Genomic DNA, 21,069 nt, shown 5'->3' with positions numbered 1-21,069 from the left:
TCCTGTACTATAGAATATACCGCTATACTACACCTCACCCTCCTGTACTATAGAACATACTGCTATACTACACCTCACCCTCCTGTACTATAGACTATACCGCTATACTACACCTCACCCTCCTGTACTATAGAATATACTGCTATACTACACCTCACCCTCCTGTACTATAGAATATACTGCTATACTACACCTCACCCTCATGTACTATAGAATATACTGCTATACTACACCTCACCCTCCTGTACTATAGAATATACAGCTATACCCCACCCTCCTGTACTATAGAATATACTGCTATACTACACCTCACCCTCCTGTACTATAGAATATACTGCTATACCCCACCCTCCTGTACTATAGAATATACTGCTATACTACACCTCACCCTCCTGTACTAAAGAATATACAGCTATACCCCACCCTCCTGTACTATAGAATATACTGCTATACTACACCTCACCCTGCTGTACTATAGAATATACTGCTATATTACACCTCACCCTCCTGTACTATAGAATATACTGCTATACTACACCTCACCCTCCTGTACTATAGAATATACCGCTATACTACACCTCACCCTCCTGTACTATAGAATATACTGCTATACTACACCTCACCCTCCTGTACTATAGAATATACTGCTATATTACACCTCACCCTCCTGTACTATAGAATATACCGCTATACTACACCTCACCCTCCTGTACTATAGAATATACTGCTATACTACACCTCACCCTACTGTACTATAGAATATACCGCTATACTACAGCTCACCCTCCTGTACTATAGTATATACCGCTATACTACACCTCACCCTCCTGTACTATAGTATATACCGCTATACTACACCTCACCCTCCTGTACTATAGAATATACTGCTATACTACACCTCACCCTCTAGTACTATAGTATATACCGCTATACTACACCTCACCCTCTTGTACTATAGAAGATACCGCTATACTACACCTCACCCTCCTGTACTATAGTATATACCGCTATACTACACCTCACCCTCTTGTACTATAGAAGATACCGCTATACTACACCTCACCCTCCTGTACTATAGTATATACCGCTATACTACAACTCACCCTCCTGTACTATAGTATATACCGCTATACTATACTTCACTCTCCTGTACTATAGTATATACCGCTATACTACACCTCACCCTACTGTACTATAGAATATAATGCTATACTATACTTCACCCTCCTGTACTATAGAATATACCGCCATACTACACCTCACTATCCTGTACTATAGAGTATACTGCTATACTAAGACTCACCCTCTTGTACTATAGAATATGCTGCTATACTACACCTCACCCTCCTGTACTATAGAATATACTGCTATACTACACCTCACCCTCCTGTACTATAGAATATACTGCTATACTATACCTCACCCTGCTCTACTATAGAATATACCGCGATACTACACCTCACCCTCCTGTACTATAGAATATACTGCTATACTATACCTCACCCTCCTGTACTATAGAATATACTGCTATACTACACCTCACCCTCCTGTACAATAGAGTATACCGCTATACTACACCTCACCCTCCTGTACTATAGAATATACTGCTATACTACACCTCACCCTCCTGCACTATAGAATATACCGCTATACTACATCTCACCCTCCTGTACTATAGAATATACTGCTATACTACACCTCACCCTCCTGCACTACAGAATATACTGCTATACTACACCTCACCCTCCTGTACTATAGAATATACTGCTATACTATACCTCACCCTCCTGTACTATAGAATATACCGCGATACTACACCTCACCCTCCTGCACTATAGAGTATACCCCTATACAATACCTCACCCTCCTGTACTATAGAATATACCACGATACTACACCTCACCCTCCTGTACTATAGAATATACCGCTATACTATACCTCACCCTCCTCTACTATAGAATATACCGCTATACTACACCTCACCCTCCTGTTCTATAGAATATACTGCTATACTACACCTCACCCTCCTGTACTATAGAATATACTGCTATACTACACCTCACCCTCCTGTACTATAGTATATACCGCTATACTATACCTCACCCTCCTGTACTATAGAATATACCGCTCTATTATACCTCACCCTCCTGTACTATAGTATATACCGCTATACTACACCTCACCCTTCTGTACTATAGAATATACCGCTATACTATACCTCACTCTCTTGTACTATAGAATATACCGCTATACTACACCTCACCCTCCACTACTATAGAATACACTGCTATACTATACCTCACCCTCCTGTACTATAGAATATACCGCTATACTACACCTCACCCTCCTGTACTATAGAATATACTGCTATACTACACCTCACCCTCCTGTACTATAGAATATACTGCTATACTATACCTCACCCTCCTGCACTATAGAATATACTGCTATACTACACCTCACCCTCCTGTACTATAGAATATACTGCTATACTACACCTCACCCTCCTGTACTATAGAATATACCACTATACTATACCTCACCTTCCTGTACTATAGAATATACCACTATACTACACCTCACCCTCCTGTACTATAGAATATACCGCTATACTACACCTCACCCTCCTGTACTATAGAATATACTACTATACTACACCTCACTCTCCTGTACTATAGAATATACTGCTATACTATACCTCACCATCCTGTACTATAGAATATACCGCTATACTACACCTCACCCTACTGTACTATAGAATATACTGCTATACTATACCTCACCCTCCTGTAGTATAGAATATACCGCTATACTACACCTCACCCTCCTGTACAATAGAATATACTGCTATACTACACCTCACCCTCCTGCACTATAGAATATACTGCTATACTATACCTCACCCTCCTGCACTATAGAATATACTGCTATACCTCACCCTCCTGTACTATAGAATATACTGCTATACTACACCTCACCCTCCTGTACTATAGAATATACCGCTATACTACATCTCACCCTCCTGTACTATAGAATATACCGCTATACTACACCTCACCCTCCTGTACTATAGAATATACCGCTATATTATACCTCACCCTCCTGTACTATAGAATATACCGCTATACTACACCTCACCCTCCTGTACTATAGAATATACCGCGATACTACACCTCACCCTCCTGTACTATAGAATATTCTGCTATATTATACTTCACCCTCCTGTACTATAGAATATACCGCGATACTACACCTCACCCTCCTGTACTATAGAATATACCGCGATACTACACCTCACCCTCCTGTACTATAGAATATACCGCTATACTACACCTCATACTCCTGTACTATAGAATATACTGCTATACTACACCTCACCCTCCTGTACTGTAGAATATTCTGCTATACTACACCTCACCCTCCTGTACTATAGAATATACCGCTATACTACACCTCACCCTCCTGTACAATAGAATATACTGCTATACTACACCTCACCCTCCTGTACTATAGAATATACCGCTATACTATACCTCACCCTCCTGTACAATAGAATATACTGCTATACTATACCTCACCCTCCTGTACTATAGAATATACTGCTATACTACACCTCACCCTCCTGTACTATAGAATATACTCTTATACTATACCTTACCCTCCTGTACTATAGAATATACCGCTATACTATACCTCACCCTCCTCTACTATAGAATATACTGCTATACTACACCTCACCCTCCTGTACAATAGAATATACCGCTATACTACACCTCACCCTCCTGTACTATAGAATATATTGCTATACTACACCTCACCCTCCTCTACCATAGAATATACTGCTATACTACACCTCACCCTCCTGTACTATAGAATATATTGCTATACTACACCTCACCCTCCTCTACCATAGAATATACTGCTGTACTACACCTCACCCTCCTGTACAATAGAATATACTGCTATACTACACCTCACCCACCTGTACTATAGAATATACTGCTATACTACACCTCACCCTCCTGTACAATAGAATATACCGCTATACTACACCTCACCCTCCTGTACTATAGAATATATTGCTATACTACACCTCACCCTCCTCTACCATAGAATATACTGCTATACTACACCTCACCCTCCTGTACTATAGAATATATTGCTATACTACACCTCACCCTCCTCTACCATAGAATATACTGCTGTACTACACCTCACCCTCCTGTACAATAGAATATACTGCTATACTACACCTCACCCACCTGTACTATAGAATATACTGCTATACTACACCTCACCCTCCTGTACTATAGAATATACTCTTATACTATACCTCACCCTCCTGTACTATAGAATATACCGCTATACTATACGTCACCCTTCTCTACTATAGAATATACTGCTATACTATACCTCACCCTCCTGTACAATAGAATATACCGCTATACTACACCTCACCCTCCTGTACTATAGAATATACCGCTATACTACACCTCACCCTCCTCTACCATAGAATATACTGCTATACTACACCTCACCCTCCTGTACAATGGAATATACTGCTATACTACACCTCACCCTCCTGTACTATAGAAGATACTGCTATACTATACCTCACCCACCTTTACTATAGAATATACCGCTATACTACACCTCACCCTCCTGTACTATAGAATATACTGCTATACTACACCTCACCCTCCTGTACAATAGAATATACTGCTATACTACACCTCACCCTCCTGTACAATAGAATATACTGCTATACTACACCTCACCCTCCTGTACAATAGAATATACCGCTATACTACATCTCACCCTACTGTACTATAGAATATACTGCATTACTGCACCTCACCCTCCTGTACTATAGAATATACCGCTATACTACACCTCACCCTCCTGTACTATAGAATATACCGCTATACTACACCTCACCCTCCTGCACTATAGAGTATACTGCTATACTACACCTCACCCTCCTGTACTATAGAATATACTGCTGTACTACACCTCACCCTTCTGTACTATAGAAGATACTGCTATACTATACCTCACCCACCTTTACTATAGAATATACCGCTATACTACACCTCACCCTCCCGTACTATAGAATATTCCGCTATACTACAACTCACCCTCCTGTACTATAGAATATACAGCTATGCTACACCTCACCCTCCTGTACTATAGAATATACCGCTATACTACACCTCACCCTCCTGTACAATAGAATATACTGCTATACTATACCTTACCCTCCTGTACTATAGAATATACCGCTATACTACACCTCACCCTCCTGTACTTTAAAATATACTGCTATACTACACCTGATCCTCCTGTACTATAGAGTATACTGCTATACTACACCTCACCCTCCTGTACAATAGAGTATACCGCTATACTACATCTCACCCTCCTGTACTATAAAATATACCGCTATACTACACCTCACCCTACTGTACTATAGAATATACTGCATTACTACACCTCACCCTCCTGTACTATAGAATATACCGCTATACTACACCTCACCCTCCTGTACTATAAAATATACTGCTATACTACACCTCACCCTCCTGTACTATAGAATATACTGCTCTTTTATACCTCACCCTCCTCTACTATAGAATATACTTCTATACTACACCTCACCCTCCTGTACAATACAATATACCGCTCTATTATACCTCACCCTCCTGTACTATAGAATATAGCGCTATACTATACCTCACCCTCCTGTACTATAGAATATACCGCTATACTACACCTCACCCTCCTGTACTATAGTATATACCGCTATACTACACCTCACCCTTCTGTACTATAGAATATACCGCTATACTATACCTCACTCTCTTGTACTATAGAATATACCGCTATACTACACCTCACCCTCCACTACTATAGAATATACCGCTATACTACAGCTCACCCTCCTGTACTATAGAATATACCGCTATACTACACCTCACCCTCCTGTACTATAGAATATACCGCAATACTACACCTCACCCTCCTGTACTATAGAATATACCGCAATACTACACCTCACCCTCCTGTACTATAGAGTATACTGCTATACTACACCTCACCCTCCTGTACTATAGTATATACCGCTATATTATATCTCACCCTTCTGTACTATAGAATATACCGCTATACTATACCTCACCCACCTGTACTATAGAATATACCGCTATACTACACCTCACCCTCCTGTACTATAGAATATACCGCTATACTATACCTCACCCTCCTGTACTATAGAATATACTGCTATACTATACCTCACCCTCCTGTACTATAGAATATACTGCTATACTATACCTCACCCTCCTGTACTATAGAATATACTGCTATACTATACCTCACCCTCCTGTACTATAGAATATACTGCTATACTATACCTCACCCTCCTGTACTATAGAATATACAGCTATGCTACACCTCACCCTGCTGTACTATAGAGTATACTGCTATACTACACCTCACCCTTCTCTACTATAGAATATACTGCTATACTATACCTCACCCTCCTGTACAATAGAATATACCGCTATACTACACCTCACCCTCCTGTACTATAGAATATACCCTATACTACACCTCACCCTCCTCTACCATAGAATATACTGCTATACTATACCTCACCCTCCTGTACTATAGAATATACCGCTATACTACACCTCACCCTCCTGTACTATAGAATATACCGCTATACTACACCTCACCCTCCTGTACTATAGAGTATACTGCTATACTACACCTCACCCTCCTGTACTATAGAATATACCGCTATACTACACCTCACCCTCCTGTACTATAGAATATACTGCTATACTATACCTCACCCTCCTGTAGTATAGAATATACCGCTATACTATACCTCACCCTCTTGTACTATAGAATATACCGCTATACTACACCTCACCCTCCTGTACTATAGAATATACCGCTATACTACATCTCACCCTACTGTACTATAGAATATACTGCTATACTACACCTCACCCTCCTGTACAATAGAGTATACCGCTATACTACATCTCACCCTCCTGTACTATAAAATATACCGCTATACTACACCTCACCCTCCTGTACTATAGAATATACTGCTATACTACACCTCACCCTCCTGTACTATAGAATATACTGCATTACTACACCTCACCCTCCTGTACTATAGAATATACCGTTATACTACACCTCACCCTCCTGTACTATAAAATATACTGCTATACTACACCTCACCCTCCTGTACTATAGAATATACTGCTATACTATACCTCACCCTCCTGTACTATAGAATATACTGCTATACTACACCTCACCCTCCTGTACTATAGAATATACTGCTCTTTTATACCTCACCCTCCTCTACTATAGAATATACTTCTATACTACACCTCACCCTCCTGTACAATACAATATACCGCTCTATTATACCTCACCCTCCTGTACTATAGAATATAGCGCTATACTATACCTCACCCTCCTGTACTATAGAATATACCGCTATACTACACCTCACCCTCCTGTACTATAGTATATACCGCTATACTACACCTCACCCTTCTGTACTATAGAATATACCGCTATACTATACCTCACCCTCCTGTACTATAGAATATACCACTCTATTATACCTCACCCTCCTGTACTATAGTATATACCGCTATACTACACCTCACCCTTCTGTACTATAGAATATACCGCTATACTATACCTCACTCTCTTGTACTATAGAATATACCGCTATACTACACCTCACCCTCCACTACTATAGAATATACCGCTATACTACAGCTCACCCTCCTGTACTATAGAATATACCGCTATACTACACCTCACCCTCCTGTACTATAGAATATACCGCAATACTACACCTCACCCTCCTGTACTATAGAATATACCGCAATACTACACCTCACCCTCCTGTACTATAGAGTATACTGCTATACTACACCTCACCCTCCTGTACTATAGTATATACCGCTATATTATATCTCACCCTTCTGTACTATAGAATATACCGCTATACTATACCTCACCCACCTGTACTATAGAATATACCGCTATACTACACCTCACCCTCCTGTACTATAGAATATACCGCTATACTATACCTCACCCTCCTGTACTATAGAATATACTGCTATACTATACCTCACCCTCCTGTACTATAGAATATACTGCTATACTATACCTCACCCTCCTGTACTATAGAATATACTGCTATACTACACCTCACCCTCCTGTACTATAGAATATACTGCTATACTACACCTCACCCTCCTGTACTATAGAATATACCGCTATACTACATCTCACCCTACTGTACTATAGTATATACAGCTATGCTACACCTCACCCTGCTGTACTATAGAGTATACTGCTATACTACACCTCACCCTCCTGTACTATAGAATATACTGCTATACTACACCTCTCCCTCCTGTACTATAGAATATACCGCTATACTACACCTCACCCTCCTGTACTATAGAATATACTGCTATACTATACCTCACCCTCCTGCACTATAGAATATACTGCTATACCTCACCCTCCTGTACTATAGAATATACTGCTATACTATACCTCACCCTCCTGCACTATAGAATATACTGCTATACCTCACCCTCCTGTACTATAGAATATACTTCTATACTACACCTCACCCTCCTGTACTATAGAATATACTGCTATACTACAACTCACCCTCCTGTACTATAGAATATACCGCTATACTACACCTCACCCTCCTGTACAATAGAATATACTGCTATACTACACCTCACCCTCCTGCACTATAGAATATACTGCTATACTATACCTCACCCTCCTGTACTATAGAATATACCCTATGCTACACCTCACCCTCCTCTACCATAGAATATACTGCTATACTACACCTCACCCTCCTGTACTATAGAATATACCGCTATACTACACCTCACCCTCCTGTACTATAGAATATACTGCTATACTATACCTCACCCTCCTGCACTATAGAATATACTGCTATACCTCACCCTCCTGTACTATAGAATATACTGCTATACTATACCTCACCCTCCTGCACTATAGAATATACTGCTATACCTCACCCTCCTGTACTATAGAATATACTTCTATACTACACCTCACCCTCCTGTACTATAGAATATACTGCTATACTACACCTCACCCTCCTGCACTATAGAATATACTGCTATACTATACCTCACCCTCCTGTACTATAGAATATACTGCTATACTACACCTCACCCTCCTGTACTATAGAATATGCCGCTATACTATACCTCACCCTCCTGTACTATAGAATATACCGCTATATTATACCTCACCCTCCTGTACTATAGAATATACCGCTATACTATACCTCACCCTCCTGCACTATAGAATATACTGCTATACTATACCTCACCCTCCTGTACTATAGAATATACTGCTATACTACACCTCACCCTCCTGTACTATAGAATATGCCGCTATACTACACCTCACCCTCCTGTACTATAGAATATCCTGCTATATTATACCTCACCCTCCTGTTCTATAGAATATACCGCTATACTACACCTCACCCTCCTGTACTATAGAATATACCGCGATACTACACCTCACCCTCCTGTACTATAGAATATACTGCATTACTACACCTCACCCTCCTGTACTATTGAATATACTGCTATACTACACCTCACCCTCCTGTACTATAGAATATACTCTTATACTATACCTTACCCTCCTGTACTATAGAATATACCGCTATACTATACCTCACCCTCCTCTACTATAGAATATACTGCTATACTACACCTCACCCTCCTGTACTATAGAATATACCGCTATACTATACCTCACCCTTCTCTACTATAGAATATACTGCTATACTATACCTCACCCTCCTGTACAATAGAATATACCGCTATACTACACCTCACCCTCCTGTACTATAGAATATACCCTATGCTACACCTCACCCTCCTCTACCATAGAATATACTGCTATACTACACCTCACCCTCCTGTACTATAGAATATACTGCTATACTACACCTCTCCCTCCTGTACTATAGAATATACTGCTATACTATACCTCACCCTCCTGTACTATAGAATATACCGCTATACTACACCTCACCCTCCTGTACTATAGAATATACCGCTATACTACATCTCACCCTACTGTACTATAGAATATACCGCTATACTACACCTCACCCTCCTGTACTATAGAATATACCGCTATACTACACCTCACCCTCCTGTACTATAGAATATACTGCTATACTACATCTCACCCTCCTGTACTATAGAATATACCGCTATACTACACCTCACCCTCCTGTACTATAGAATATACCGCTATACTACACCTCACCCACCTGTACTATAGAATATACTGCTATACTACACCTCACCCTCCCGTACTATAGAATATACCGCTATACTACACCTCACCCTCCTGTACTATAGAATATACCGCTATACTTCACCTCACCCTCCTGTACTATAGAATATACTGCTATACTATACCTCACCCTCCTGTAGTATAGAATATACCGCTATACTACACCTCACCCTCCTGTACTATAGAATATACCGCGATACTACATCTCACCCTACTGTACTATAGAATATACCGCTATACTACACCTCACCCTCCTGTACTATAGAATATACCGCTATACTACACCTCACCCTCCTGTACTATAGAATACACCGCTATACTACACCTCACCCTCCTGTACGATAGAATATACCGCTATACTACACCTCACCCTCCTGTACTATAGAATATACTGCTATACTATACGTCACCCTCCTGTACTATAGAATATACTGCTATACTACACCTCACCCTACTGTACTATAGAATATACTGCTATACTACACCTCACCCTCCTGTACTATAGAATATACCGCTATACTACACCTCACCCTCCTGTACTATAGTATATACTGCTATACTACATCTCACCCTACTGTACTATAGAATATACTGCTATACTACACCTAACCCTCCTGTACTATAGAATATACTGCTATACTACACCTCACCCTCCTGTACTATAGAATATACTGCTATACTACACCTCACCCTCCTGTACCATAGAATATACCGCTATACTACACCTCACCCTCCTGCACTATAGAATATACAGCTATACTATACCTCACCCTCCTGTACTATAGAATATACTGCTATACTACATCTCACCCTCCTCTACTATAGAATATACCGCTATACTACACCTCACCCTCCTCTACTATAGAATATACCGCTATACTACACCTCACCCTCCTGCACTATAGAATATACTGCTATACTACACCTCACCCTCCTGTACCATAGAATATACCGCTATACTACACCTCACCCTCCTGCACTATAGAATATACAGCTATACTATACCTCACCCTCCTGTACTATAGAATATACTGCTATACTACACCTCACCCTCCTCTACTATAGAATATACCGCTATACTACACCTCACCCTCCTCTACTATAGAATATACCGCTATACTACACCTCACCCTCCTCTACTATAGAATATACCGCTATACTACATCTCACCCTCCTGTACTATAGAATATACTGCTATACTACACCTCACCCTCCTGTACTATAGAATATACTGCTATACTACACCTCACCCTCCCGTACTATATAATATACCGCTATACTTCACCTCACCCTCCTCTACTATAGAATATACCGCTATACTACACCTCACCCTCCTGTACTATATAATATACCGCTATACTTCACCCTCCTGCAGGGTCTGGAGGAAGCTGCGCTGCTCATGTCTGTGCTGAACTTCAATCTGAAAGCCTGGGGGATGATGAGCGGGGAGATCGAAAAACTGTCACAGGTAGGTACTGCCCCCTGCAGGGTGATACAGAAGGGATGTAGGCACACACTTCTGGATGTTGGCCTTTGTCCCTTGTGGGTGTACATTGTAATGGAAGTCTTTCTGTCTCTTCAGGTTTGGATGCAGTTTCAGCGTCGGCTCCTCCTCGTATCTGAAGCGTTTGAGGGCCACGCGCAGTGACCCCGCCGCTGTCCGTGCAGTGCCGCACTCAGTGACCCCGCCGCTGTCCGTGCAGTGCCGCTTTCAGTGACCCCGCCGCTGTCCGTGCAGTGCCGCACTCAGTGACCCCGCCGCTGTCCGTGCAGTGCCGCACTCAGTGACCCCGCCGCTGTCCGTGCAGTGCCGCACTCAGTGACCCCGCCGCTGTCCGTGCAGTGCCGCACTCAGTGACCCCGCCGCTGTCCGTGCAGTGCCGCACTCAGTGACCCCGCCGCTGTCCGTGCAGTGCCGCACTCAGTGACCCCGCCGCTGTCCGTGCAGTGCCGCACTCAGTGACCCCGCCGCTGTCCGTGCAGTGCCGCACTCAGTGACCCCGCCGCTGTCCGTGCAGTGCCGCACTCAGTGACCCCGCCGCTGTCCGTGCAGTGCCGCACTCAGTGACCCCGCCGCTGTCCGTGCAGTACCGCACTCAGTGACCCCGCCGCTGTCCGTGCAGTACCGCACGCAGTGACCCCGCCGCTGTCCATGCAGTACCGCACTCAGTGACCCCACCGCAGTTCATGCGGTACTGCAGGTGCCAGGACTTCAGCTGAGGCTGAATTCTCCTCTCTATCCTCTCCACTGCGCAGGGGGTGGAGCCGTGAAGTTTGGGTAGGGTGCCCCTCCTCTGCTATTGGTCAGCGGTATGTTTGGATTGAACTACAGGCCCCACCCACTGCGCTAATCCAACTGGTACCCAAAGATTAATAAAGCTCATTAATAATGGTGTTGGCTGGGGTCACTTACTTCTTCTTCATGTATGATGATGTATGTCTAATGGTCTGTGTCCTGGGGTCAGATGGTTGAGCTGTGAGCCGGCGTTATTCTAGTGAGGCCTGCAGTCAGCGTACGTAATGTGGCGGCTGGTGAGACGCCCCCCAGTGGTGCCGTCACAATGATGGGCTGCCAGCATTATTTCTGTTCCCTTCTGATTGGTTACAAACTATATGGCATTAGGTGTAGTTTCCAGAATGGCCACTAGATGTCAGGCATGATGCTGCTTCTTTAAGTCTCACCTTACAGCATGCTGTAAAGTGGAGCGTTGTCTGCAGCGAGGCGGTGCCACCGGGGGACGTCACTCCTACATCATGGAGCCGCACTCTGGCTGCCTGCATGCAGTAACAGATTCTGGCAAGACAGGGGAACTACAGCTCCCAGCAGCTCCAGCCTTCAGCCACTTGGGGTTTTTCAATCTATCAAGAACTGGAGTCAAATTAGGGGCGCGCCCGCCTCTCAGCCGCGACGCTTCTGCCTGCATTGTCCCGTTACATTACGGCCTACACTCACTACAATGTGGCGCCAGTTTTGTGCGTTGGACCATCCTTTTGAACGCCGCTCTTCGTGTTTCCCCTCCCCATTGGGGCTCGTTGACACGGAGGATTGTCACTGTGCATTACGCTCGCGTCTAGCCTGCGCCATGGAGGCAATGCAGTAGCGTTAGCGTGCCCCCATAATCGCGCATGCATAGTGCCAATCGCAGCACGTACGTGGTGCCGCGGGCAGAGGCTGTAACCTGTACAGCGGACACGTACGCCCGTGGCAGCTCTTAGGGCTCCTGTCGCCAGGCGTACGTGTAAACGGCGCAGTGTTGCTATTGCGCGTTCCTGTTTCCCGCGCCTGACTACGTCCGTTCGTGTGTGCGTATCTCGGCCCGAGTTACATGTGTAGAATGGCGCCCCCTGGGAACCGCCTCGTCAGCACAGCCATGTGTTCTGGAATGGAAACCGTCTCACAGCCGCGGGTACAATGTTGGCGAGCGCCGTAGCGGGAGGAGTTTCTCTGCTTGATATTGCACTCGCCCTTGTGACCCGACGGGCATGGGCGGGGTGCCGCCGCTGCTGCAGGTTAAGTGCTTGCACCGTGCTCCACCCCTTCTGGGGGCGCTATAGGGTGGGATGCCTGGAAGGTGATTAAAGCATTCCTGAAAGGATCGTTCAGGGTCAGCAGACTTAAGCTGCAGCACCCAACCCTACTTGCCAGGGGGCGCTAGACAAAGCAGCCAATCTCTACTGCAATACCTTCACACAGCTGGAAGACAAGGGGGGCGCTGTGCTTGTAAGAAAGCAGACATTTTTTTTCTAACATTGGACAACACCTTTCACAAAGTGTTTCAGTTTCTTGCCCTTTTCTACTAGTGTTCTGCTTGCTGTCAGGGAATAGAGATTTATACCTAGAGACTGAAAACCTGACCCACTGACACAGCTGAGGTTTTGTTACAATGTAGTGAATTATCAGGTGGGATGCAAGTGCTCTGATGATAGATTCCCGGTTGGGGGAGGCTCTTATAGGCGTGGGATGATGGGAGTAGTAGCTTTATGCTGCCCTCTAGTGGACATGTGAACTGTAGCCTGGACCCATCGCAGCCTTTAGCAGCTGCTGCCTGACACAGTACAGAGCAGCCCTTTCTATCTATAGTGATCAGCTAGTGTCCACAGTTATCAGCCGCTAGTAAAGAGACGAGACAGTGTTGTAGAACGGATTATATTCTGCAAATATCCCTGCAACAGGCGAAGGAAATCCCGAGAAATGCAAAAAATAAACTCTCCCCCTCCCCCGAAAACCATACAAAAGAAAATGGCTGTAAAAAAACAAACTGTCCCCCTCTAACCCCGGAGCGAGTCAGCGGCCGGCGGCGGCGGCTCCCGGGCGGCGGACTTGTGGAAAGCATAGATGGATCGCTGGAACCCTGCAGGGAGGAGACAAGAGATACATAAGCCAGCGGGAAGGGGGGAGGAGTAGCGGACGAACGGACAAAGGGAGGAGCTAGGGAAGGGAAGGGGGGGGCGCGCGGACGGACAAAGGGAGGAGTTAGGGAAGGGCAGGGGGGGCGCGCGGACGGACAAAGGGAGGAGTTAGGGAAGGGCAGGGGGGGGCGCGCGGACGGACAAAGGGAGGAGTTAGGGCAGGGGGGGCGACCGGACAAAGGGAGGAGTTAGGGCAGGGGGGGCGACCGGACAAAGGGAGGAGTTAGGGCAGGGGGGGCGACCGGACAAAGGGAGGAGTTAGGGCAGGGGGGGGCGACCGGACAAAGGGAGGAGTTAGGGCAGGGGGGGGGGGGCGACCGGACAAAGGGAGGAGTTAGGGCAGGGGGGGGGGGGCGACCGGACAAAGGGAGGAGTTAGGGCAGGGGGGGGGGGGGGCGACCAGACAAAGGGAGGAGTTAGGGCAGGGGGGGGGCAACCAGACAAAGGGAGGAGTTAGGGCAGGGGGGGGGGCAACCAGACAAAGGGAGGAGTTAGGGCAGGGGGGGGGGGGCAACCGGACAAAGGGAGGAGTTAGGGCAGGGGGGGGCAACCGGACAAAGGGAGGAGTTAAAGCAGGGCGGGGGGGGGGCAACCGGACAAAGGGAGGAGTTAGGGCAGGGGGGGGCAACCGGACAAAGGGAGGAGTTAGGGCAGGGGGGGGGCAACCGGACAAAGGGAGGAGTTAGGGCAGGAGGGGGGGCAAACGGACAAAGGGAGGAGTTAGGGCAGGGGGGGCAAACGGACAAAGGGAGGAGTTAGGGAAGGGAAGGGGGGGCAAACGGACAAAGGGAGGAGTTAGGGAAGGGAAGGGGGGGCAAACGGACAAAGGGAGGAGTTAGGGCAGGGGGGGCAAACGGACAAAGGGAGGAGTTAGGGCAGGGAAGGGGGGGCAAACGGACAAAGGGAGGAGTTAGGGAAGGGAAGGGGGGGCAAACGGACAAAGGGAGGAGTTAGGGAAGGGAAGGGGGGGCAAACGGACAAAGGGAGGAGTTAGGGAAGGGAAGGGGGGGCAAACGGACAAAGGGAGGAGTTAGGGAAGGGAAGGGGGGGCAAACGGACAAAGGGAGGAGTTAGGGAAGGGAAGGGGGGGCAAACGGACAAAGGGAGGAGTTAGGGAAGGGAAGGGGGGGCAAACGGACAAAGGGAGGAGTTAGGGCAGGGGGGGGCAAACGGACAAAGGGAGGAGTTAGGGCAGGAGGGGGGCAAACGGACAAAGGGAGGAGTTAGGGAAGGGAAGGGGGGGCAAACGGACAAAGGGAGGAGTTAGGGCAGGGGGGGGGGCAAACGGACAAAGGGAGGAGTTAGGGCAGGAGGGGGGCAAACGGACAAAGGGAGGAGTTAGGGCAGGAGGGGGGGCAAACGGACAAAGGGAGGAGTTAGGGAAGGGGGGGCAAACGGACAAAGGGAGGAGTTAGGGCAGGAGGGGGGGCAAACGGACAAAGGGAGGAGTTAGGGAAGGGGGGGCAAACGGACAAAGGGAGGAGTTAGGGAAGGGGGGCAAACGGACAAAGGGAGGAGTTAGGGCAGGAGGGGGGGCAAACGGACAAAGGGAGGAGTTAGGGCAGGGGGGGCAAACGGACAAAGGGAGGAGTTAGGGAAGGGGGGCAAACGGACAAAGGGAGGAGTTAGGGAAGGGAAGGGGGGGCGAACGGACAAAGGGAGGAGTTAGGGAAGGGAAGGGGGGCGTTAGGGAAGGGCGACCGGACAAAGGGAGGAGTTAGGGAAGGGGGGGGGGGGGCGACCGGACAAAGGGAGGAGTTAGGGAAGGGAAGGGGGGGCGACCGGACAAAGGGAGGAGTTAGGGAAGGGAAGGGGCGGACGGACAAAGGGAGGAGTTAGGGAAGGGAAGGGGCGGACGGACAAAGGGAGGAGTTAGGGAAGGGAAGGGGGGGGGCGGACGGACAGAGGACGGAGTAGGGGACCCCAGACGGAGGGAGGAAAGAGAAACCCAAGTCAGAGGAGGGGGGACGCCAGATGGAGGAGAGAAGACCGGAGGGAGATGGGGGGGGGGGGGGGGACGGAGGAAGGATGAACCCCAGACGGATGCTGGGACGGAAGTAGAAGGAACCCCAGATGGAGGGGGTAAACGGAGAAAGGAGGAACCCCAGACGGAGGTGCACATTGGGGTACATACAGGCTATTGTATGTGGGTATATAGCAGACAGCCCCCTTAAGAGTAACATCGGATAGAATTACCTTTTGCGGTGGTGCACGGCGTGGCGAGCAGCTCGTAGCTGGAGAAACCTACGTCGGCGGTCATGAGGTAGGTGGTGAACTGCTCCGGCCGCAGCGAGATCCTACAGTAGTTCTTGTAGATGGTTTCCTGCACAGAGTACAAGCCGGTTAGTGCCGGAGTCATCACCCCCATCATCCCGCCGGCCCCGTCACTTACCGTCAGCTTCTTCCTCTTGCCGTAGGACGACCAGGGCTGCGGCTCCAGGATGAGGATGCCCCCGGGGCGCAGGTGGCGGTACATTCTCTTAAACATCCGCTTCAGGCCGTCGTCGCCCCAGTTGAGGTGGATCCACTTGGTGACGCTCAGGCACATGATGACGTCGTACTCCGGTCGCTGCACCTCCAGCAGCTCGTCCCGATCCGGCACGTAATTACCCTGCGGCAGTGAGAACAGCCATCAGAAAACAAGAGGCAGCGCCACTAGGGGGCGCTTCGACCAGCTGCCATCTCCGATGCAGACCAGAAGCTCCGCCCCCTACATTATGCCCCTCCTAGTCTGGAGGCGATCTGTAGGTCATCGGTGAATCACTAATCTAGTGTGCTGCCCCTGCAGTATAATGGTACACCCCACCCAGGGCTACAGCGACACCCACCGGGTCCCCAGGAGGCCAATCTGGGGCCACACACATCTGATGTGAGCAGGGACTGACAGCTTTATTCCCACTGGATCAGCGGCATCTGGCAGCCCATTATCACCCCAGGGGGTACTGGGTGGCATCGCAGTGGTCTGAGGTAACTTTGGACCCCCGACCGCCCGTTGTGCCACAGCCAGGACACGCTTCCTGCCCGCATCCCTCCACCCGAGGCGCTCTCACCTTCCTGCCCGCATCCCTCCACCCGAGGCGCTCTCACCTTCCTGCCCGCATCCCTCCACCCGAGGCGCTCTCACCTTCCTGCCCGCATCCCTCCACCCGAGGCGCTCTCACCTTCACGAACACAACGTTGTGCGGAAACGTGCCGCTGTCCCCGCTCTCCCGGCTGGCGCCAGCGGGAATGCTCGGGGCTGCGATGGGTCCTCGGGTAGCGGCCAGCGCTGCAGGGAAACCGCCGCCTTTTGAAGAAAGGTAATGTCTGATGTTCTGGCGGGCGGCCTGTATCAGGGAGCCATCAATGTCCAGCCCTACGATCCGCGAGGGCTCTAGTTTCAGGGCCACGCTCAGCGTCATGTGGCCCACATTGCACCCAACGTCCAGCACGGCCTTGTTACGGAACCACTCTGGCCGCAGCGCCCGCAGGCGCTGGTCGTCCGAATGTGACGGGTTCCGGTACCCGTAGTAACGGCAGTAATTGCCAAACTGGAAACGCGTTTTGTCCTTGCCCTTGGCTCGCACCCCACGACACGAGACCTTGGAGGCCTCAGCGCCACCTTGTGGCTTCACGGCCGCCACCACACTTGCCAAGTTCTTGCCCTTCTCGGGGCTGCACTGCCTGCCTTCAGATTTGCTGGAGGTCCTCCTCCTCTTCCGGTGGCGCGACCCTGGCGCACTTGACCCGCTGGCGGGCGGCGCAGATCCATCAAGGTTCTCGGCTTCCAGGGCCGGTAGAGCGACGACTTCGTCCCGGCAGTTTATGGTGGTGTTGAGTTCGTACGGTCGGAGCTCCTCCGGCACGGCTTCGGCCTCGGGCACCGCGGGCACCTTGCTGGGGCCGTCCGCCGACAGGTGATGGCGGTGCCGATGCCGTTTCCGGCCGCTCTTCAGGGGGGACAGCAGAAGCTCCATGTCCCCGGAGCCGGTGTTGAGGCTCAGCGGGTCGCTCATGTCCTTGGGGATGAGGATCTCCACCGGATCGCGGTTCCGACTCGGCAGAGGAGACGACTTGGGGGTCTCGGCGTTGAGGGTGCGGCTCACCTCCTCATCCAGAAGGCTATTGAGGTTCAGAGGGTCGAAGATGTTCCCACCGAGCAGGAAGTTGGAGGGTAAGACGGGGTCGCACTCGGAGTTGACCCGCCGCCGCCGCTTGAAGGGAGTCGGGTGTTTGAAGCCGACGTTGAAGCTGTTGCGTCTCTTGCCCTGGAATCCGTTTCGCGGGACCCGCGGCGGGTGCTGCTCTAGCCCCTCCTTCATGCCTCGGTGCTGGGAATCTGCCTGCGGGGGAGGGGCAGGGGGTGGAGCCAAAAAAGTCTTTTCGCCATCATTACTGCCAGCGGGAACAGCGTGCTGCAACGTTTCAGAAGAGGACGCCATTTCCAGCAGAACCTGCATGGGTGCCTCCGGGAGACGGCCGGCGCGCAGCGAAGTCCCAACGCTAATCCATCCGCCTTCACAGCCGCGCGGCACACATCCTGGGGCCACCGGGCCCCTCTACTGCCCACGCAGACTCCTAGAAGGTGGGGCTTTAATAGGCCACGCCCTCTTCCAAACAGACACACCCCTGAGCAGTTTGTCCACAAGAACGGTCTTCAAAAGTGAGAGAGGCGGAGCCTGGAAGAGAAAAGTGATGAGTTATTCTGCAGCTCCTCCACTGAGCCCCTGACAGGACACAAGGCAGCAAACTGTCAGCTAAACTTACAACTGTCCCAACCCCCTCAGCGACTGCTGACTACTGACCGAAATGGCGGGGGGAGCGCCCTTATTTATATACTCTCTGCCAACACCGCCCCCTAGCTAATCGACTCGCTACAGCCAATAGCGAAGCTTCTAGTTAGCTTCCGCTATGCGCATGCGTACCGCCGACCACGCCCCCACCACAGCGCACCTGAAAAGCAAGGAGACAGCAGGCGAGTCTGTGTGCGACTTCACGCCGTGCACGCTCTTATATAGGCGAATTGTACCCCGCCCACTGCTCTGACGTCACGGCAACCAAGGCCCCCTTTCCTGCTGAGTTTTGACCACGTGATTAAGATTGAAGGACAAAACGAGCCAATAATAATGTGCGAAGGGGGGATACGCCCCCAGTTTTACACCAATCAGAAACGTAAACATTGTGACAGTCGCCCTCGGCGGTGCCTAAACAACCCGAGCGCGTCACGCGCTCTGCGGCCCTGATCTGCGTCCTCCCACCGACACGTAATCGCCTCGGCTGTAGCTGCCTCTGAGAAGTCGGGAAACAAAACGCAGTCTCTCTGTTAAATCGACCCGACCGGACAAATCGCGTCAGGACGAGCCAGGGACGCCTCCCGTGCGATTGAGGGGGCCTTGGCGGCGCCCAGGGCATGCCGGGAGATGTAGTCTCAGCTCCCCGCCCTCTCTCCTTACGTTTTGGTGTCGTCTCTGCTTTCTCTCCTCTTCCGTGAGGGGAATTAAAATGGCGCAGAGGGTGTGAGGCCTGAGCCGTGCACGGTGCTGCAGACCGACGGTGTACACGGCGGGTGCGGACGGTGCTTCATATAACCTCCCACACGGGGCGCTGTATACAGCCAGCCCTAATGTCCGCTCACTGCCTATATAGATACATGTATAGACCCTCTGCTAATCCTCCCATATGTGCTCCGCGGACTTACATGTTCTGTACACACCATGCGATAATACACCCAGTGCCCCTATATACTCCCCTCCCTGTACACAACCGAGTGCCCCTATATAACCCCCTCTCCCTGTCCGCAGCTGAGTGCCCCTATATACTCCCCCCTCGCTGTAGACAGTCGAGTGCCCCTATATATACTCCCCTACATGTACACAGCTGAGTGCCCCTATATACTCTTCTCCCTGTACATAGCCGGGTGCCCCTACATACACAACGCCCTGTACGCAGCTGAGTGCCCCTATATACTCCCCTCCCCGTACACAACCGAGTGCCCCTATATACCCCCCTCTCCCTGTCCGCAGCCGAGTGCCCCTATATACTCCCCCCTCGCTGTACACATCTGAGTGCCCATATATACTTCCCATACACACCTGATTGCCCCTATATACTCCTCTCCCGTACACAGACGAGAGCCCCTATATACTCCCCCCTCCCCATACACAGCCGAGTGCCACTATATACTCCCCTCCCTGTACACAGCCGAGTGCCTCTATATACCCCCCACTCCCTGTACACATCGGAGTGCCCCTATAT

General features: G+C 49.0%; 1 protein-coding gene and 1 long non-coding RNA gene across 3 annotated transcripts in view; one reads left to right on the top strand and one right to left on the bottom strand.

Moving 5' to 3' along the window:
* The window catches only part of LOC136610925 (uncharacterized), a 47,681-nt gene extending 34,861 nt beyond the window's left edge, over nucleotides 1–12,820 (top strand). The window contains exons 2-3 of the long non-coding RNA XR_010790200.1: nucleotides 11,801–11,893; nucleotides 12,008–12,820. This is a non-coding gene — a long non-coding RNA (uncharacterized lncRNA). The remainder of the gene's footprint in view (nucleotides 1–11,800; nucleotides 11,894–12,007) is intronic.
* Nucleotides 12,821–14,556: 1,736 nt separating this feature from the next.
* MEPCE (methylphosphate capping enzyme) lies at nucleotides 14,557–19,819 on the bottom strand. 2 transcript variants are annotated; one of them, XM_066593939.1, is made up of 5 exons: nucleotides 19,768–19,819; nucleotides 17,997–19,493; nucleotides 17,228–17,446; nucleotides 17,032–17,158; nucleotides 14,557–14,777 (listed from the first exon to the last, which is right to left on the bottom strand). In XM_066593939.1, exons 2-5 carry the CDS (start codon nucleotides 19,272–19,274, stop codon nucleotides 14,695–14,697), a joined length of 1,707 nt encoding a protein of 568 aa, XP_066450036.1. In that variant the 5' UTR covers nucleotides 19,275–19,493; nucleotides 19,768–19,819; the 3' UTR covers nucleotides 14,557–14,694. The 2 variants fall into 2 exon arrangements, with proteins under 2 accessions (XP_066450036.1, XP_066450037.1); XM_066593940.1 differs by lacking the exon at nucleotides 19,768–19,819 and adding an exon at nucleotides 19,582–19,674.
* Between the last annotated feature and the right edge of the window lie 1,250 nt (nucleotides 19,820–21,069).

The sequence above is a fragment of the Eleutherodactylus coqui genome, chromosome 2, assembly GCF_035609145.1.
Source record: "Eleutherodactylus coqui strain aEleCoq1 chromosome 2, aEleCoq1.hap1, whole genome shotgun sequence".
NCBI lineage: Eukaryota > Metazoa > Chordata > Amphibia > Anura > Eleutherodactylidae > Eleutherodactylus > Eleutherodactylus coqui.
The sequence above is the reverse complement of the archived record's forward strand: the minus strand, read 5'-3'. Positions and strand labels throughout refer to the sequence as shown.

What these genes read in the sequence shown, in the direction of transcription:
- MEPCE (XM_066593939.1), bottom strand. Translation starts at nt 19,274, where the DNA reads ATGCAGGTTCTGCTGGAAATGGCGTCCTCTTCTGAAACGTTGCAGCAC. An exon ending in GCAAGAGGAAGAAGCTGACG is followed by an intron (nt 17,159 to 17,227) that starts GTAAGTGACGGG and finishes TACTCTGTGCAG; the next exon opens with GAAACCATCTACAAGAACTA. An exon ending in GCCGTGCACCACCGCAAAAG is followed by an intron (nt 14,778 to 17,031) that starts GTAATTCTATCC and finishes TCCTCCCTGCAG; the next exon opens with GGTTCCAGCGATCCATCTAT.